Source organism: Dendroctonus ponderosae, unplaced genomic scaffold, assembly GCF_020466585.1.
Source record: "Dendroctonus ponderosae isolate FM_Combo_2020 unplaced genomic scaffold, Dpon_F_20191213v2 Dpon_F_20191213_9, whole genome shotgun sequence".
Taxonomy (NCBI): domain Eukaryota; kingdom Metazoa; phylum Arthropoda; class Insecta; order Coleoptera; family Curculionidae; genus Dendroctonus; species Dendroctonus ponderosae.
In genome coordinates this window covers 3,272,252-3,290,682 of record NW_026019116.1, presented here as the reverse complement: position 1 = coordinate 3,290,682, position 18,431 = coordinate 3,272,252, and the positions used below count along the sequence as shown (strand labels likewise).

Below are 18,431 nucleotides of genomic sequence, written 5' to 3'. Positions count from 1 at the left end.
ATCGAACATTCTTAATTTAGTTTCCGACTTTTTTGTATCTATTTTATGTGTCATTATATAATTAAGTTTAAGTTGTTTGTTTCTATTTTTGATATTTGCTTGATATTGCTTATTAAGAGACAATTATCCTTACATCTTAAATGATATTAAGGAGAGGATTTTATCCGAAAAAGTTGGGTCCAAATGGTTAAATATGAGATTAAATTGTGCTCATCACAGTGAAATCTTCGAACCATTTTTCTTATTGTTTTGGTTATTCAAGTTTGTTATATTGTTAGCTTGCCTCTTCATTTTCTATCACTTTGCTTTTCTTGGTTCAATCTGCAATCTGTTTTCAAAAAACGATAAATTCCTGAGTTTTGTACGAAAAATTCTTAAATTGTGTCCTGAGTGTATATTATTTAGTTTTTGTGTGCCAATTTCAGTTCAATGTTCTAGCAATCGCTCGCCTTCTGCCTCGGTTATTAAATACTTGCAATGATCTAGATTGTGAAGACTTTCCGTAATTGCTGATGCCTGAACGGATTTACAATTGGTTGATTTAAACATTTGCAAATATAAAAATATATTAATTAATGAAATGGGTCAAGGCCATATCGATAAAGTAAATAGAATCATATTATTAAATCAATCACCTTCGCAGCTTAATAATATTATTCAAAATTCACCTTAACTGGGGCAACATTTCAGCAGCCAGCGATCTAACTAACCCACCGAGAAAATCATTTTATTAGGAAGTATCGTTGCACAGAATTTCCATATTTTAACTTCCTGCGCTTTCAAGGCTCCGAATTGATTAGCAATTTGGGACTGAACATTATTAGGCTAATTATCATTACATTCCCGTAAAGACTGCTTTAATGAATTTTGATTTTACCGACTTGAAGGCTTTGCCACTTCCGATTTGATGTGAAATAGAATTGTTTAGGCAAAGGTCGTTTGCGTGAAAGCCACTTTGTTGATTGCTTGCTTACCTTTCGATTCCCTTTAGTAAGTTTCGGTGTTTTTTCGAGATGAGAGCGCCTCCTCCCCAGGCAGCATCAACATGCAACCACATGTTGTTTTTTTTGCAAATATCTGCCAGTTTTTCTATTGGATCGAATGCCCCTATCACTGTGGTACCTGCAGTGGAGCTCACCATAAAAGGCCTTTCTCCTGAAAAATGTTTCATATTTTTTTGATCCCAGGGTTGTCTAGTTTTTGTCAACGTACCGTTTTCCAGACTTGTGTTGATAAGCTGCTCCAAGTGATCCGGATCCATTTTTCCCTGAGAATTCGTATTGACCAGATGGACGTTTTCAGTTCCCAAACCCAAGAAAGACGCCAATTTTTTTATGGAATAATGAGCATCCTCTGAGGTAAATAGCACAAGTTTGGGCAATCCGTGCAACCCTTTTGTCTAAAAGTACATATTACTCAGGGCTAGATCTTAACCGGCCAATGTGTATTCTTACCTTAACTTCAGGGAAATAATAGTGTCGGGCACAGCTAATGGCATAGCCATTAGCCATGGATCCTCCAGGGCAAAAAATCCCATCGCCTTCTCCATTTGGCCAGCCCACAATTTGCCTCATTTCCCTCAACACCGTTTCTTCCATGAGAATTACCACGGGCGCCACTTCGTAAGTATACGCACTGGGATTTAGGGCATCCGTCAGCATTTGCCCCACAAACCCATATGGGTCCACACTGGAAAAGAGCTGATTGACGAAATACGGATGTCCGGTTTTCACTGAATATTTGATGACGTCCTTGAGGCTTTTTATCAAGTCACTGTGAGAGCTGGGCTGGGCTTTTAGGTCGAAGTCCAAGAGTTTTAAGAGCGTTTCTGGCTGCTTGAAATCGAGAACTTTGGTTCTTCTGGATGTTCCTTCGAAGATGGCCTCTCGAAGCATAATGTCTATGCATTCTCTGAAAAATGCTTCGTGATCTCTTTTCGATGGCAGGCTCTCTATGGTGGCTAATTTGTCGGCCGGTAGAGTAGTGGTGGTGAAGGATCTTTCGATGGTTCGGGATAAACATGCGGCTTCTTCGTCTAAAAAATCAGTTGTTAGGATGATTGAGGGTTTTGACCCAATAATTATTCCATTAATTCTAGTTGAACTTGACGCTGCCGGACTCAACTTTGAAGCCGAATATGCGCTCTGTAAAATTTCCGTCTTTTCAAACACTTTTATTGTTGTATTCGAGGTTTGTTCTCACGAGAACAGATAAGCGCAACGAGTTTTAAGCGCACGAAATTCTTAAATATCAAATACCAAACAAGAGCTAGAAGAGATAGGAATTTCGCTCAGGCATTGATTTGATTGGACTGAAAAGTCCATATAGGAAAATAGTTTCACTCATGCAGACTGGCGAAAAGTGTAATGTTATGTATCTTAATATTGTATTTTGTTTGTTGTTTTCCCTAAAGTTTGCAATGCAAATTTAGTGGTATTTAAATAATTCTAGTTAATTGTTCATTCGCGTAATTTATGAATAGAAAATAATGCGAACCGAGCGTAAGTAAACGCAACGTGCACTGACTAAATGTGTGCACGGGCAACAAAATAAGCACGGGCTAAATAAAGCATTTCTTTAATGAATTCAGTTTGGAATGAGCAATGATGTAAACATGGATTTTTAAAAGGAAAAATTGAATTTGGCAGTGGACGTGCACATGTGCCGCTAAGGAATTGCCGAATTTATTTATACAGGGCGTTCAATCTATTAAGGGCCATTAAAACAAGCATTTTTTCTTTTTGCCTGCAAATCAAGAGATTCTATACATCGTGGTCCAATCCTCAGACTATATTTTTTATAATTGTGTAAATAACGCTCCTCCCGACTTTATTGCAATTTTAACAGGTTTTCCCAATTAAACTAGACTTTTTCAAATACAATTCGTATTTTATTTTATTTCGTTTACTGCATTCAAAGCTCGAATTATTTCTTCACCAGTTTTGAAAACCTTATTTAAGAAAAGCAACTAAAAACGTACCTGTTTATAACTTGCAAATTTTCCTTTTTTATGATTTGCTTTCAAGACAAAAAAATGAGCCAAAAATAAATAATTTTGTAGTAAGGGATATAATATTAGATTCGATTGAAGGTTTTTTTTAGATATCAACCAAAAAGCTATTATTTTATAAATTTTAAGACTCGGGATCACAAAATATTCGGTTTCAGGGATTTATTTTTATAAAGTAAGACAAAGATTGCCACATTTAATAAACTCTATCGCTTCTAAAAGTTTTAGGTTTTCATTTTCTTTCATATTAAAAATTTAAGAAGTTAAAATTTCATTTCATTTTCATTAGTTTCGAAAAAACCTCTTAGATTGTTCAACAAAGACTTTCTGAGCACAATGTGCCAGAGAAACTGATTGCCAGTAGTAATATTAATAATGAACCTTCTATTGTTTCTTCATTTAAGTATCAAAAATATTTCACTTTAAATGTTTACCATCCTTTTAATCAGACCACTCTGTATATCATTGAGTCATTTGAAGTAGCATGTTATTTCCAAATATTTGAGCATTTGGATTTCATTAAAATTGTTGATGGAAAATTCATAAAAGTTGCATAAAGTAAGAATCATTTTTTTAAATATAACTTTCCTTAAATATTGTTAGCCTTTCGTAGTTTTTGAGCTACTTGACTCTAACATTGTTAAAATCTATGAAACATTTGAAAGAAATGAAAACAAATCAGGAACGTCCGAAGGTACTTATTCATTTTACAGAATTTATTATTGATCTAATTTTTTTTGCATATTGGAATGCGAAAATATATACAGAATTGCGGAAAAGTTGCACATAAAAAGTAGTCTGAGGAAATCGCTTTCTATATTATTATGTATTATAAGTATATCTGTATTGTAAGCATTTTAAACTTACATACACATACAGTTTCACTTTGAATTCTAGTTTTGCAAATAAAGCAATTACAAATTTCAGTTGGTACGAACGACTTTTTGAACACTTTATTTCGCAACGATTCAAAAATTATTTTGTTTACCATCTGATTTTAAATATTTGTAATAATACTTTTTAGTAATATTTGATGGAAATTGCGTAGGAGAGTAAGAGCAATTAGTCGCCTCGGAAAAATTTCAAAATAAAAAATAATACAGAAGAATTTGGTATAAATTGAAATTTACAAACCTAAAACCCGTCCTTCTGAAGGGTTTGCAAAGATAGAATCAAAAACTAAAATTTCTAATATTATTGAACAAATTACCTTCAGAAGACGCCAAGGTGTCACTGTAGGACTCCGACTCGTCCACATTTATCTCCCCTTGACCATTCGCGGGCATTTTTCAACTGTTTACACTGAACTCTAAAACTGAATGACACGAAAAGCTTTCTGGGTGATTCCTCGTATGTACGACTGAATCACCAATTCTTGGTTCGAAAGTGATTACGGATTGAGTGAGCAAATCCAAGAACCAACCGAGCTTTAAATGATCGGTTTTGTGACGTGGGAGTGCGGGGATTTCGCCTTTTATCGAGAAATAATGGGTTTCTTTGGGTTTTACTGCTGAGCTGTTTCATTCATAATTGGGTTGCTGAATTATAAATTGATAATTGCTTCTTGCAATTGCATAGATTGAAATGACTTTGAAATTTTCTAGGGATTCTCGGTACTTGGACTGATACACTTCTCATCAAAACTGCATTATTTAATTTGTTCCACTCATTTTACCATAGGTAGTAACTATTTGCAAAAACTTCTTTGTTTTAATTATTCGATCGATAATAATTGCACTTATGAAATAGTGCTGTCAAGGTTCCAGCATGGGAACGGTTAGTTAAAGCTAATTATGGCTGGTAATTATCAGTAGACAACCATCAAGATAGATTTTCGACCTTGTTGTCTTATGAATTTTATAGCGGATAGAACTGTGTGCCACTGAACAGGTGTACGACCAATAATTGACTTTTTTAATTAATAAAAATAGGTCAGATATTATTTTTATTGACTTTCGTTTTAATCAAGTTCGGAAACACGGATGGTGGTTATTTGCATGAAACGATTAATGTTTACTTATTTTCTCATTAACTGCTTAAGTTGCAGGCATGCTGGGTTCGCCAAACAACGTCTTCAATAAAATCCAATTCGGAGTATAGTTAGCAACGCTAAGGAAGCCTAAATGGTCAATAATGCCTTTGGAAGAACATGATTGTTTTGAAGTGAAACACATGAAGTGTTTCCGTTTTGTATTCAGAATTATTTTTTTTATTGATAAATATCTTACCGAATGTTGAAATCAAATCCTGGATTAGTCTGGGCTTCGTATACAGCAAAGCTTCGATTATCCAGTTCTGATACCCACATTTCAATACCTCAACTGGTTGCTCAGAAACTGGCTTCACTCTGGCTTCACTCAGAAACTGGCTGGTATTATGATGGTACCTGTGCCTTGAATGAGACTAAATTAAATTCGCATCTATAATAAAGCTTTCTTTATCGAGTGCTGATACCCATATTAAGATACGTCGACGCGTTGCTCATAAACTGGCTTCAGAAGAGATTCATGTCAAAACAGAAAACCGAACAAACTTTAAAAACTTATTATCGGTACCAGTGCCTTGAATTGAGTCAAATTCTAGTCACATATAAAATGTAGGTTCTGTATTGAAACCTCCATTCGGATAGCTCGACTAATTGCTCAGAACAAAGCTTAAAAAGAGTATAGCGTAAAAATGAGATACCACTGGAAAATAATCCAAAATTTAAAAATTTATTGTGATGGCAGCACTGCCTTAAATAAAACCCAATTTACACCACATGTAAGTTAAAGCTTTTCCTACCGAGTCTTGAAGTCTCTATTCCGATGGGTCAACCGATTGCATAGAAATGTCTTGAGAAGTGTATGATGTAAAAATGAAAAGTCGCGCAAAAGCACGACAAAGTTTAAAATTACCTTTTGATGTAGCCACTGCTTTGAATAGTACGAAATTTATACCAGCTCTTGTGATCGACTGCTCAAATCCTCATTGCAATGCAATAACTAGTTGCAGAAATCGTATTTAGAAATATGTGGTGAAAAAATTAAAAACCTCGCAATAACAGTCCAAAGTTGAAAATTATATTCCGATGGCACTCGACCGTCGAATTCTAGCAAATTTAAAGGAGAAATATACTAAAGGTTTTGTTATCGAGTGTTAGAATATTTATTCCGTTATCAAAACTAGTTATCAAACTAGTCAGAAATCGTCTTTGGAAGTTTATGATGTAAAAATGAAAAATCGCTCAAAAGCACGACAAAGTTTAAAAATGTATTCTGATGGTGCCAGTGCTTTGAAAAGTACCAAATTTATACCAGACGTAAACTGCAGGTTCTCTTATCGAGTGCTCAAATATTCTTTGCGATGCAACAACTAATTGTTGAGAAATTGTATTTGGAAATTTATGGTGCAAAAATAATAAACTACGCAAAAATCGTTCAAAGTTTGAAATTAAATTCCGATGGTTCCCGTGCCTCGAATTATAGAAACTGTGAACTGCATATAAACTGAAGCTTTTTTGTTCTCGACTATTGAAATCCTTATTCCAATATCTCAAGTGATTGCTCAGAAATCAAGTTTAGAAGGTTATGATGAAAAAATGCGAAATAGCGCAGAAATACTGCAGAGTTCAAAAATTCATTCTCACGGCGCCAGTGTTTTGAATAGTACAAAATTTACACTTCGGGAAAACTAAACCCTTTCTTATCGAACGCCGATCCCACTATTACGATATCTCAAGTAATTGCTCAGAAATCGTTTTTAGAAGTGTAGGATGTAAAAATGAAAAACCGTGCAATAACTCCTTAAAAACTCATTGTGATGGTACCAGTGCCTTGAATGGAACAAAATTCCAACCACATTAAAGCTAATGAAGCTTTCGTGATCTCGTACCAAAAGCTCCATTCGGAGATCGCAACCGATTGGTTCAGAAACTCGCTCTAAAAGATCATTATATAAATGGCAAACCTTCTTTAAGGTCCCACATTTCCATCTTTTATTAATCATCATTTTCTTTCTGTTTGTATTTGGGATTTGTTCTTTGTTGAAAATCATTTGGCTGCAATTTTGGGCTTTGCTATACTCTCTCTCTGATAACTTACGTTAGAAATCAATTAGCTTCGTGCAATACTGTATTTTTAAATGAATTTTAAATATGTGTTAATGTATACATAAATTCGAATCGAATGCATCCGCAGTGGTAAGAAATAATTCCAATTTGCCTAAGCAACAACGACATTTTGAAGCTCTAGTCTGGCTTTGGTATTAAAAAAGTTCCTCAAATCACTACGAAAACTGTTTTAAGCGAACAAAGAAATACAGCTTTAAACTTTAAATTACAGAGGCGAAGATACATTCTTTCGAAAGTATCTTTCAGGAAGTTTTCCTGAAAGTTGATTGAAACAAATTCGGAAAGTTTTCACGGAAGAATTTGTTCCTTTTTAATACATTCAGGTGCCTAATGGAAAATTAGTATTTATATAGGATGCAGCAAGAAAGGCTTTTACCCAGTGCATCTGAGCTTTTCGTGCTGGAATCATGGGAAATAACGTTGAAGGAATAACCATACGCAAGTGTGGTAAACGAATTTTTACTGGCAATTTGTCTGCCTCAGATTTCTTTGTTTGTCACTGATTTACTGATGATGAATTTCCAGTTAGTTAAGACTCCCATCAGTCTTTAGGGTCCATCCAGCATATTTCTTCTCGTTCTAATGCTAGCAAGTATACGTGGTTTTCTTTGCTTATTCATTTAAATATAACAAAATCAAATACATACATTCTCCAGCACCGACGCTGTTTGAACTCTTAAATATTTACTCCTTTCTTACCACACTAAATTTAAACACAAGCAATGTTCCTCACCCGTTCTGCGCCCTAATACATAAAATATTCTTAATACATTTTCCTTCTACTTGGTTAATTTCGATCATCAAGATAAATGATGATCTATCGCGTTTGCGCTATTTTTTCCACGTCACGGCTCATATTGTATTACAGGCTCTCATTTTTCTACAATAAATCGTCTGACGAAGACGCTTTATTCTAATTAGCTGAGATATTAAAAGTAACACGCGAAGCAAGGCCAACCTTAACAACAAAGGGCATTGTTTTACAAGGTGAGGTCAAAGGGAAGCACTTTTTATTAGTAGCTGGTAATTTTCCTTTACTTTATTAATTAGATTTTTTCTCTAAATATCGATTTCAATGGTTTAAACTGAGATGGAGATTTGCTTGAATTTGTTTTAATGATAATGAAGTCTGTTGTAATGGAAGGTCTGCAATTGAATATATAAGTTCAGCGTATATTTGTTAACATTCTCATGCCATATGCAGTCGAAGGTCTTTGGTGGACCTGGGAGTTTTAAATCTCCTTACTAACATTCATTGGTTTATGTTTATCTTAGTTGATGAAGGGTTGGAGGTTTTTGTCCCAACTGATTAATGAGACAAAATCGCCACTTTATGGGAACGCTATGTGATTTATTCAGCAGTATTTCCTGCGCTTTCTTGCTTATACTCACTACAGAAAGACAAAAAAGGTAATGTTTTTCCATTCGTTTTAAAACGTTGTCGATGGCGGCATTGTTCTTCCATGTCCTCTAGTTCAAATAAATTTTCGTGCGTTTTTAGAGATCACATCATGATTACTTTGTTTTATTCGCTTTTGCCCTCAAGGAGTATTTGCTCGACTCATTTTCATTCCCAGATGTGCTTATACATTTGTAAACCCTACAAGTTCAGATACGTAGTTCAATTACCATCGTGTCCAAAAGTGGCATTGGATCCGGATCGAAGGACCAAAATGTTCCTTCTGTTGACGTATATTGTAGACTGAGACTTTAGCAGGCCGGGTTTTGCTATTGGTTTATTGCTTTTGAACATGAAATTGAAGCTCAATTTTTCGCAGAACAGCTCAACTTCATTGTAAGACTTACTCTTTCGAGAAATGGTTAATTGTTTTTGTTGCCATACGCGCTCAACTTGCATGTGTTTTTAATTGATTTAGAAATTTCAAAGACTGTTCTTTACTTTGCATCTCTATATCGAACTCAGTCTTCACGGAGCGAAAAAATTTCAAATCGACTGAATTCCGAACAAAATTGTGCGTTATTGTTGAGACCGCTTTTTTACTCAAAACCTCTCTAATTTCAAGCTCATGAAGCCCACTCGAGCGAATTTCAGAACAAAGAAGAATTTTACTGTGAAAACTTTTCAATTATTATTGATTTACTCTGAAACATCAATAAGGCGTTTGAAATACGGCGAAAATTTAGGAAATCGTAAGCGCACAACTTGCGTGTTTTCCAGCCGATTCAGAATTTGGAAGGCAAATCTTTAAGTTTTCCATTTTTCAATAAAACTTACATTGTCGAGACAACAATATCCCCAATCGATTGAGTTAGGAAGTATCATTTCAAAATTTTGGAATTTTAGCTAAAGACGATTTTTTTCTGAAATCTTTTGCTGATTAACCCCAATCCAAGAGGTGCTTTGAAATACGACGAAAATTTAGGAAATCCTAAGGGCACAACTTACGTGTTTTCCCAGCAATTCGCAGGTTTGGACGGCAAATCTTTAAGTTTTCCATTCCTCTATAAAACTTATTTTTACAAGAGAAAAATATCACAAATCGATTGAGTTAGGAGCACTATCACAAAATAGTTTACTAGAAAATGGTAAAAAATTTGGGATTTTAGCTTCAGATGATTTTCTCTGAAATATTTTGCTGATTAGTCCCGAATCATCAATAAGGTGCTTTGAAACGCGGCGAAATTTTAAGAAATCCTAAGGGTACAACTTGCGTGTTTTCCAGGCTATTCATAGGTTCGGAAGACAAATCTTTAAGTTTTCCATTCCTCTATAAAACTTACTTTTTACRAGACAAAACMRTATCTTCAGGCAAGAAAATTGACATACGCCGGGCGCTTGGRCATTTTTATTTAMMAKTTTTTCAARAKACGATTTTTTGTKCATACTTTTCYTGATAAACWKTGAAGCATCCAGAAGGCRTTTTGAAAACTGGAGGAAATTTATCAAACATTATGCACGCASTTATAAACCTTCGTTTTATGGGTGGMAAKATCCCAAATYGACTGAGTTACGTAAACMGKKCKMATTGGGAGCTAATTTACCAGCCTTTAGCCAAACTTTAGCCAAAAATTTGGTATTATCCAAGARAGTCKAWTWWTTGGAAGGTTTCWWASYTCTTCCTGRTWTGAASTKTGAAGMATTAACCARCTTTATCAKKCRTTYWGAGCATAACTTCATACTTTTCKGWSGATTTTCACATTTATATGGSKCTTTTATCTCTCTTAAACATCTCTAATTGCAGGCTAATTTACTCGGAAATGGGGAAATGGGAATTTTTCCTWGAAGCGTTTTTATCGGCAAAACTTTTGTTGGACATCTCTGAAGCCTCAAAAGGGAATTTKAAAATGCGGGTTTAGGCAAWCTTTAGTCCAAGATTTGGCATTYTGCTGCCATAATTAGCTAAATTATTTTTGTTTGTTTGAAGCTTGAATAATTAGCCTCAACGCATTTAATTTTCTTGTGGGTTTTCAGATTTCTAGCCTTATTTTAAAGGCTTTTTGTCTCCCTAGAAAAATTCGTTGTTGGGGTGTTTAAATTATCCAAAAACAACTAAATTAGAACCAAAAGAGTGCAGCTTTGCAGAAATTGTTATTTTGCTAAATTTTGCTTAATTTACATCGAGTAAATCGATGAAGAATTCTGGATTTTACACAGAGTGAGTTTTTTGCTGAAACATTTGTCGAATCATGTCGAAAGCTCAAATGGTATTTAGAAAGATTCTTCCTTTATACGGCAATTTCCAGCAAAAGTTTAAGGTGAAGAAAAGTTTGCGCGGAACATTTAAATGCTTTTCCTCCGGGTGTTTGTTTCAAAAAATTCAGTTGCTTAAGTTTTGCTTGTTGAATGTTTTCAGTGGAAATTCAGCTTCTTCCTTCTCTTTATCGTTACAGAATTTTTTGTAGTTCATCCAATTTTATCCACAAAGAAGTTGTGCTGAGGGGCATTAGAAGATAAAACTGAGATTTTAGATTTAATGGCTGCCAAGGAATGTAATGTAAATAACTGATTAATCCAATTTGCATGCACTTCTTTAGCACACGAGCGTCTTGATTTTTTACTTTCTTGAATTGGCCCAACTTCAAGTAGTCTCATTAAGGGCAAGTTTATTTTCTAACTTTAAACAAAAATATTATTGCTCGACACGTAAAAGTTTGGGGCCCAATCCGTGCCCAACTTTCGGTATATCGTCTGAACGGAGCTCCGCTCTTGTGGACCTTTATTTAAAAACTTTTCATTGACTAAAACTTTGTCTAGTTTTCCCAGTTAGGAGCCAAAGTTTTCCTTTCTGTAGTTAATAAAAATTATTACCGAAGTGAACAGATGTTGCAAAACGCTGAAAGCTCGCTTTATTGCACAAGTTGAGCGAAATTATTAGTTTCTGTCCAAAGAACAGTCATATCACTTGAGCATTGGGAAATTTAGCGGCAACTTGTATTGCGCAACTATTCACTTAACGGTATTGTTAGCCCCTAAAAGACTGGTTTATGAACTTGACAATAAACTGATGACTTCCGATTATTAGCGAAGAATCATTGCCATCTCATGCATTTTAATTTATGTTAATCGATCAACTAGGAAGCCAGCAAACAACAAACGAGCAAATTAATTCGATTTTTTTTGGGAAAGAGTTTCACTTTTAACGGCAGGTTTTTCTGCTTGTCCTATTGATCGGGGCAAAACGCAATTTTTCCGCAATTACCCTCAAATCGCAAACACCCTGCCACTAATTAAAGACACTTTTTGCATGCTTTTTCCCCTATCGGGCCTCCCCACCACGCCATACCTGAGATGAAAAAATGTTGGGCAGCGTATCAAGTAAGCGTAAAAATCCAGCGCCTACCTAATAACCACCCTGTGGGAGCCGGAAGGGGTTGATGGGGGGTTGTTTAGACTGCCTTACTTAGTTACAAATATTTCTCAGGCCGAATCTGGAAGATTTCTGGAAAATTAACAAAAAATTTGAATGGAGTAGACAATGTTTTGCCTACTCGAGTTTGTGGTGTCCTCAAGACCTTTTTTGCCCGATTTATTGCCCACTTATTAGGCTGCGATGGGTAAATCGTGTGATTTATTGCGGACTTAGAGCAGATTCGTTCAGAGGAAGTTCAGAAGGAAACACAAACTGTGACCATTTCAAAAAAATGTTAGTACGTTAATGGGACAAAATGTTTTGATAATTGTTTCAGACTTTTAAAAATTAATAATTATGAATTGGAAATAAATGACCCACGAGAACGGTTTAAATTAACAGTGGAAATTTAATCAGGAAAACTTACATGAAAAAATTGTAATAAAAAAATCACAAGGACGGCAACAATGTTTCTTCCTGCCTCACTACCATTCCGTAAATTCTTGTAGTTTCTTAAGTATCAAAAGATGCAGTAACCATAGGTAAAAAGAGAAAGTGAGGTTCAAATGCATTTAACATTGGTTAGAGTAACGTTGTCACTTTGCCGGCAGTGCTGCCAACATTTTTGTGCGCATGACTGATACACATACCTAACTTCGCCACAGATGTCACAAAACTCCTGCAAAAGATTATATACTATATCCAGAGGTGTTGGACGTTTTGTCCGTTGAAGTGCAAACATGTTTGTGCCCGTGAAATCACTTTATTGGTCACTTGCTAGTATGCGATTTTGAGCAGTTTCTGCTATTCTGGTTAAATTTTCTTACAACCTGATGGGATTTAGGGTTGATTGTTTAGTGAAAAGGGCGCTAAACAATGTGACGGCATTTGTTGAGCAGTGTACAACTAGAAATTTTAGAGTAAACCGGGAAGGGATGGAGATCCCCAACATCTTCCCCGCATGCATAGCGGCGCGCGCTCTCAGCATCCCCAATCGGCCGTCAGTCTTCATCCGCTTCCCGTTCGGGCTCGAACCCACCCCGAAACATGCCGACTGTTTAACCCTGTAGTAAAAACAATTGATGCCAGGGGGGTTCAATTGCGAGTCACCCCGTATAGTTATGGAGACGTTAGTTTAGATAGGCGTGTTAAGAAACTAGTTGAGTCTTTTAGAGTTTATTGATATTCGGCGCGATGTCGGTGTTACGTTTGTATTTGGCGGGCTTTCTGACATTGACAGGTGAGTTTTTGCGCTTCGCCCATTGGTCCACCACGTTAACATATACAGGGTGATTCTAACAAAAAGTGTAAGAGTGGCTGGAAGGCATTTGCAGGGTGCCCCGTAAGCGAATGGTCAAAAGTGTTCTTAGTCGACATTCGAGAGCGACATTCTTTGGCTGAAAAAAGGACGACGGATCAGAATCAAATTCTATAGAGAAACATTTTACGGCTCCTCCACTATTGTCATATTGATGGTCAAAGTTCTTAAAAAAATGTTTTTTGAAAAATCAGGTGAATCGATTTTAATTAGCACCGCATAATTAAAAATAATTTTTATTATATTTGAATTTCTTACGAGTTAACATTACGTTTATGCTAAACTCCAGATTAACCAGTTAAAGCCGATATTAGCCAAGTTCAAAGTTTAACCGTAACATTATACGCTCATAACCATTACACAACGATTTAAACCCCTGATAAGCCACACAGGGTGGAAAGGCTAGCGAAAATACTCATATTAATTTCAACATTATAAATAGGAATGTTTATTTAACTTTGGGTCCAAAATTTTCGTTTCCCAGGAGGATTCTGTATATAAAGCGGTCCAAGTCAGTCTCATTAATTGGCAGCATTTGTAGCTTGCGCTCAGCTAAGGATTATACTGAATTGTTATCATAATCAGCAGAACAGTGTAAGCTTTCGAGCAAACCACTTCTGACGATGGGAGGCGCTAGTGATCGAGAAACGTCAGAAACCAATTCTAATGCAGGATGGCCGAAATACTCACCACTTTCTTCTTAGAAAGATATAGAAATCTCATTTTACTAAAAACTTTTCACTAGAATTAATTATTTGAACACTTCAATGTTTTATATATAATTTACGGTGTATAAATTGAAGCGCTAGACACTGAAACGGCAACAATCATACACGCAAAAACCCTTCTTGATATTGTGTTATCTACGAATCTCCGTAGCTCTTGGAGGTAAAGAAAACGAAATAGAGAACTGTAAACTGTGAAATAATCACAAACATCAAGATTAAAGACCTGCAAGATTAAGAACAAATTATGAGGGAAGATCAATTCTGGGTTAATCATTTAGAAGATTCTCATACAAAGTCAAAGGCTCAGTAGATAAAAATTCAATAGGGAAAAGCCGAAAAATGGGAAAAAACTCTATACAAGTTGAATTGAAAAAAAAATAATCGCAAATGAAATTTAAAATTCTAAGGTGATCAATTTGGTTTTATCGGTTAAACGATTTTCATTGAAAATCTATTTCAAAGACTGAATAGATAAAAGATCGAAAATCGGAAAAGAACCTAACAAAAGTTGACTGAGAGACATCTAAAAATTACTCGGAAAATTTGAAAAAATGCAAATGAAATTTAAAATTCTAACTCAAAACCGTCTTCAAAGACTCAATAGCTAAAAGCGGTAAAAATGAAAAAGAACTTTACAAACTTGACTTGAAAGACATTTAGAAATTACTATAAAAATCACCAACTTCATTTAAAATCGTAAGTCGAGTTCAGCTGTTGAGAATAGTACATAAACAAAAAACATTGCAAAGAAGGTTTACTGGAGGTTTAACTAAGCAAATAGTAAATAAAAAGAGGAAGAAGCACTGGAAGAGGAAGAAATACGATTGTTTAATAACTGTATTGAACTACTCTTTTTGAGTATCAACTTGAACATGTAAATTCAGTTAGTTTCTTTGGGTTGAAACTTGAACAAATCACTTTTATATTTACAAGGCATGAAGAAAATTAGTCGTTGTAATGAGTCCCACTCCGATGTGCCAGGTTAACTCCCGATAGGGATTTTTTTAGGCTGTGTTGAGTTGCGTTATTGAGTTGTTGCCGCTCAATGAGTTAACGAGTTATAACTCATCGGTTGGGTTATAAGGCATTTATTAAAGTTTTACGAGACCCAAGACTGGAATTTTCATTTTCTGAGTAACGTTTTACTACTTCAAACTATAAAAAAAAATATCATCTAGATTTTTCCAGCACAGAACTGAGTCCAAAGAAAGTCGACGTCTTTTCTTGTAAAATCTCTTAATTTTTTGCATAAAAGATTCAGTTTGCCAGTATTTTACACTAAAACGTTAGAAAAACGCGGTTTTTCTGTTTAGATACAGTGTTGTTTAGAAATATTGATCTAAAAGTGAAGAAACTCCAGTTTCTAAGAGTTTTCCAAATAAATGATTATAAACTTTCGCTTTTTCTGTTCGGGGAAATATTTTTGAATTTTTTTTACATTTTCAATGAAATCGTACTGAATGTTGATTTTTGCTGCTGTTTTAGCCCGAGTCTAAAGTAGAACTTTCCAGCCAAAGACGCGCTCACCGTAAAAAATCGTAAGTTCTAAACTGGGGCAAGTGCGTACGTGAAAATATTCCTTGCAGTAGTGAGTGAACGTTTGCATTCTAGAACTGAGAAATTTTCATTGAAATCGCACTGAATCTTYATTTTATGCTGCTGTTTAAGCGCGAGTCTAAAAATTAAACTTTCCAGCCAAAGAGGCGTYCTCCGTAAAAAAATCGTAACTTCTWTAMGGGGCAAGTTCGCACTTGAAAATATTTCTTTGCGGCAGTGAACGTTTGCATCTTAGAACTGGGAAATTTTCATTGAAATCGYACTGAATTTTGATTTTTKGCTGCTGTTTAAGCKCGGGTMTAAAAATAAAGTTTCCAGCCAAAGACGCGCTCTCCGTAAAAAAATCGTAACTTCTACACGGGGCAAGTCCGCACTTGAAAACATTTCTTTGTGGCAGAGAATGTTTGCATCTTAGAACTGAGAAATTTTCATTGAAATCGCACTGAATTTTGATTTTTTGCTGCTGTTTAAACGCGGGTCTAAAAATTAAAGTTTCTAGCCAAAGACGMGCTCTCTGTAAAAAAATCCTAACTTCTACACGGGGCAAGTGCGCACTTSAAAAYATTTCTTTGTGGCAGYGAATGTTTGCATYTTAGAACTKAKAAATTTTCATTGAAATCKCACTGAATTTTGATTTTTAGCTGCTGTTTAAGGGCGGGTCTAAAAATAAAAGTTTCCAGCCAAAGACGCGCTGCGCTCTCCGTAAAAAAATCGTAACTTCTACACGGGGCAAGTCCGCACTTGAAAACATTTCTTTGTGGCAGAGAATGTTTGAATCTTAGAACTGAGAAATTTTCATTGAAATCGCACTGAATTTTGATTTTTTGCKGCTGTWTAAGCGCGGGTCTAAAAATWAAAGTTTCYAGCCAAAGACGCGCTCTCCGTAAAAAAATCSTAACTTCTACACGGGGCAAGTGCGCACTTGAAAATTTTTCWTACGGTAGTGAAAGTTTGMATCCTAAAACTGARAAATTTTCATTAAAATCGCACTGAATGTTGATTTTTGCTGCTGTTAATTGAAAATTTTCCTTGTGGTAGCAAACGTTTGCATCTTAAAACTGAGAAATTTTTAATGAAATCGCACTGAATGTTGATTTTTTGCCGCTGTTTAAACACGCGCCTAAAAACTGTTGTTATAGAGCAAAAACGCGCTCTCCTTAAAAAAATCAGAGCGATGAGCGATGGGCGGCGAAATTTCCAAGTAATTTTTTAATTCACTTTTGCTTTGTGGTTTTCGGTTTTCGAGAAAACCTTAATGGTTCCCGGAGAAAAACGGGAGGAACTTATTTCTGTTTCTGTCCCAAATTCGACGTTGGAAAAAGTTTTTGGAAAAGGTTTACAAAGCTATAAATTTATCTTGTAATTTTTCGATTAAAAGACCTCTAGATCGTCAGTATTTTTAGGTGAAACTCTGCAAAATAGAGCGTTTTTGAGTAGAAACTAAAGGAAAAAAATCAGTCAAAATTGAAAAATCACATTTTCTCAACAAACTCTATAGTCTTCAGAGGTGCGAGATTTCCAAATAATCTGTTATACATTTTCGCTTACTCGGTTCGTTTTTTGTAAAGAAAAGTATTCGATTGTTGCTCCAAATTCGAAGCTGGTCATTCAAAAAATGGTCAGCATTTTTACGTAAAACTGTGAGTGAAAATTGAGCATTTAGACAAAAAAGTAACTTGGCTAAAACTGGAAAATTCGTATTGAAATTGCGTAGCACTGCGCCAACTCCTAAAAATTCACTGAGTAGTTACCCAGGCCTAATTTTTTTAGACTAATGTCCCTAAAAAATATTAGCTTCAGCTAGTTACCCAGAAACAATCCCCATTTCCCACTGCCCTGATGTGACAAGCATTGAAGCAGTTGTTCCTAGCCATGAACTAGTATCGAAATCGGTCCTTCAACCCTTCATAGGCTCGAGACCGTACTTAATAACAGATGGCGTATTGATGTAAGGGTTCCACTGGCACGAGTATGTACATACGTGTAATAATAAGACAATAGAATCCCTATAAAAGGGACTGGGACTACATGAGAGCGCTTAAACCGAATAGACAAGGGCGCTGTTAAGCGATATTCCTTTGTTTAAGGGGTTGATGGTCTGTGCACGACAATTTTGTACTTCATTGGCCATAAACCGGTAATCAGCTTGGTTATTGAGACGTTTTCCGTTTCGGCCATTAGATTCATTTACTGGCTAAATTAAAATGTCTGCGTCGAGTCCCCAGATCACCATTTATCCGTCACACAGTCCCAAAAGAACAAATATAACTTTGCCATAGTTCATTCCACCAGATTTTCTCCCAGCGGAAGCCAGCTTGTCTGAAAGTTTACTTAATTCCTGATTTCTCCAGTTGGGAGTTCCATTCTATTCCATTTGGACCAAGTTTCTTATTGACGCCCTCCTTGTCTCAAGGGAATCGTGAAAAAAGTTGTGTCAGCTAACACTTTAGGACGCCAAATATTTCATTTCACAATGGAATTGAAATGCTTTTTATCTGGTCATTGTTAGAAACGTGGACAGTTTGCTTGTTCATAAGAAGGAATTCAGTTTGTAAGATTTAGCAGCAGAACATGGAGAGTGTAAAAATGGACCAGATTGTCGTACAAGGAAGCGCTTAGAAGAATTGTATAATATTAAGCTAACTGAGAATCGATAAAACAGGAGTTTTTGAAGCTTCGTAAGAAAAAAAATCTGAACCATTCAGCCAGCACCAAAAGTGATATTCATGTGATCTTGTAAACAAAATTTAAAATTAAGCAGTTTTTTGATAAATTTGGCAGTTTTAAGATAGAGCTCATGCATAAATAGTACGCATTCATATACAGGAGTGTGTGCCAGTTTTAAGAAACAGATCGAGAAACCGAAAAACGTTTAACAAGTGTACTGGAAAATCAT

General features: G+C 35.5%; 2 protein-coding genes across 2 annotated transcripts in view; one reads left to right on the top strand and one right to left on the bottom strand.

The window, feature by feature from the left end:
• LOC109535909 (cysteine sulfinic acid decarboxylase) overlaps positions 1-4,433 on the bottom strand; it is a 7,372-nt gene extending 2,939 nt beyond the window's left edge. The window contains exons 1-4 of the mRNA XM_019901950.2: positions 4,221-4,433; positions 1,455-2,035; positions 1,213-1,399; positions 975-1,155 (exon numbers count right to left, since the gene is read on the bottom strand). Of these exons, the coding sequence (XP_019757509.2) occupies positions 975-1,155; positions 1,213-1,399; positions 1,455-2,035; positions 4,221-4,296 (1,025 nt within the window). The 5' untranslated portion in view covers positions 4,297-4,433. The remainder of the gene's footprint in view (positions 1-974; positions 1,156-1,212; positions 1,400-1,454; positions 2,036-4,220) is intronic.
• An 8,515-nt stretch (positions 4,434-12,948) lies between these two features.
• Positions 12,949-18,431, top strand: part of LOC109539135 (Down syndrome cell adhesion molecule-like protein Dscam2) — a 126,572-nt gene continuing 121,089 nt past the window's right edge. The window contains exon 1 of the mRNA XM_048669979.1: positions 12,949-13,172. Coding sequence (XP_048525936.1) covers positions 13,127-13,172 — 46 coding nt within the window. The 5' untranslated portion in view covers positions 12,949-13,126. The remainder of the gene's footprint in view (positions 13,173-18,431) is intronic.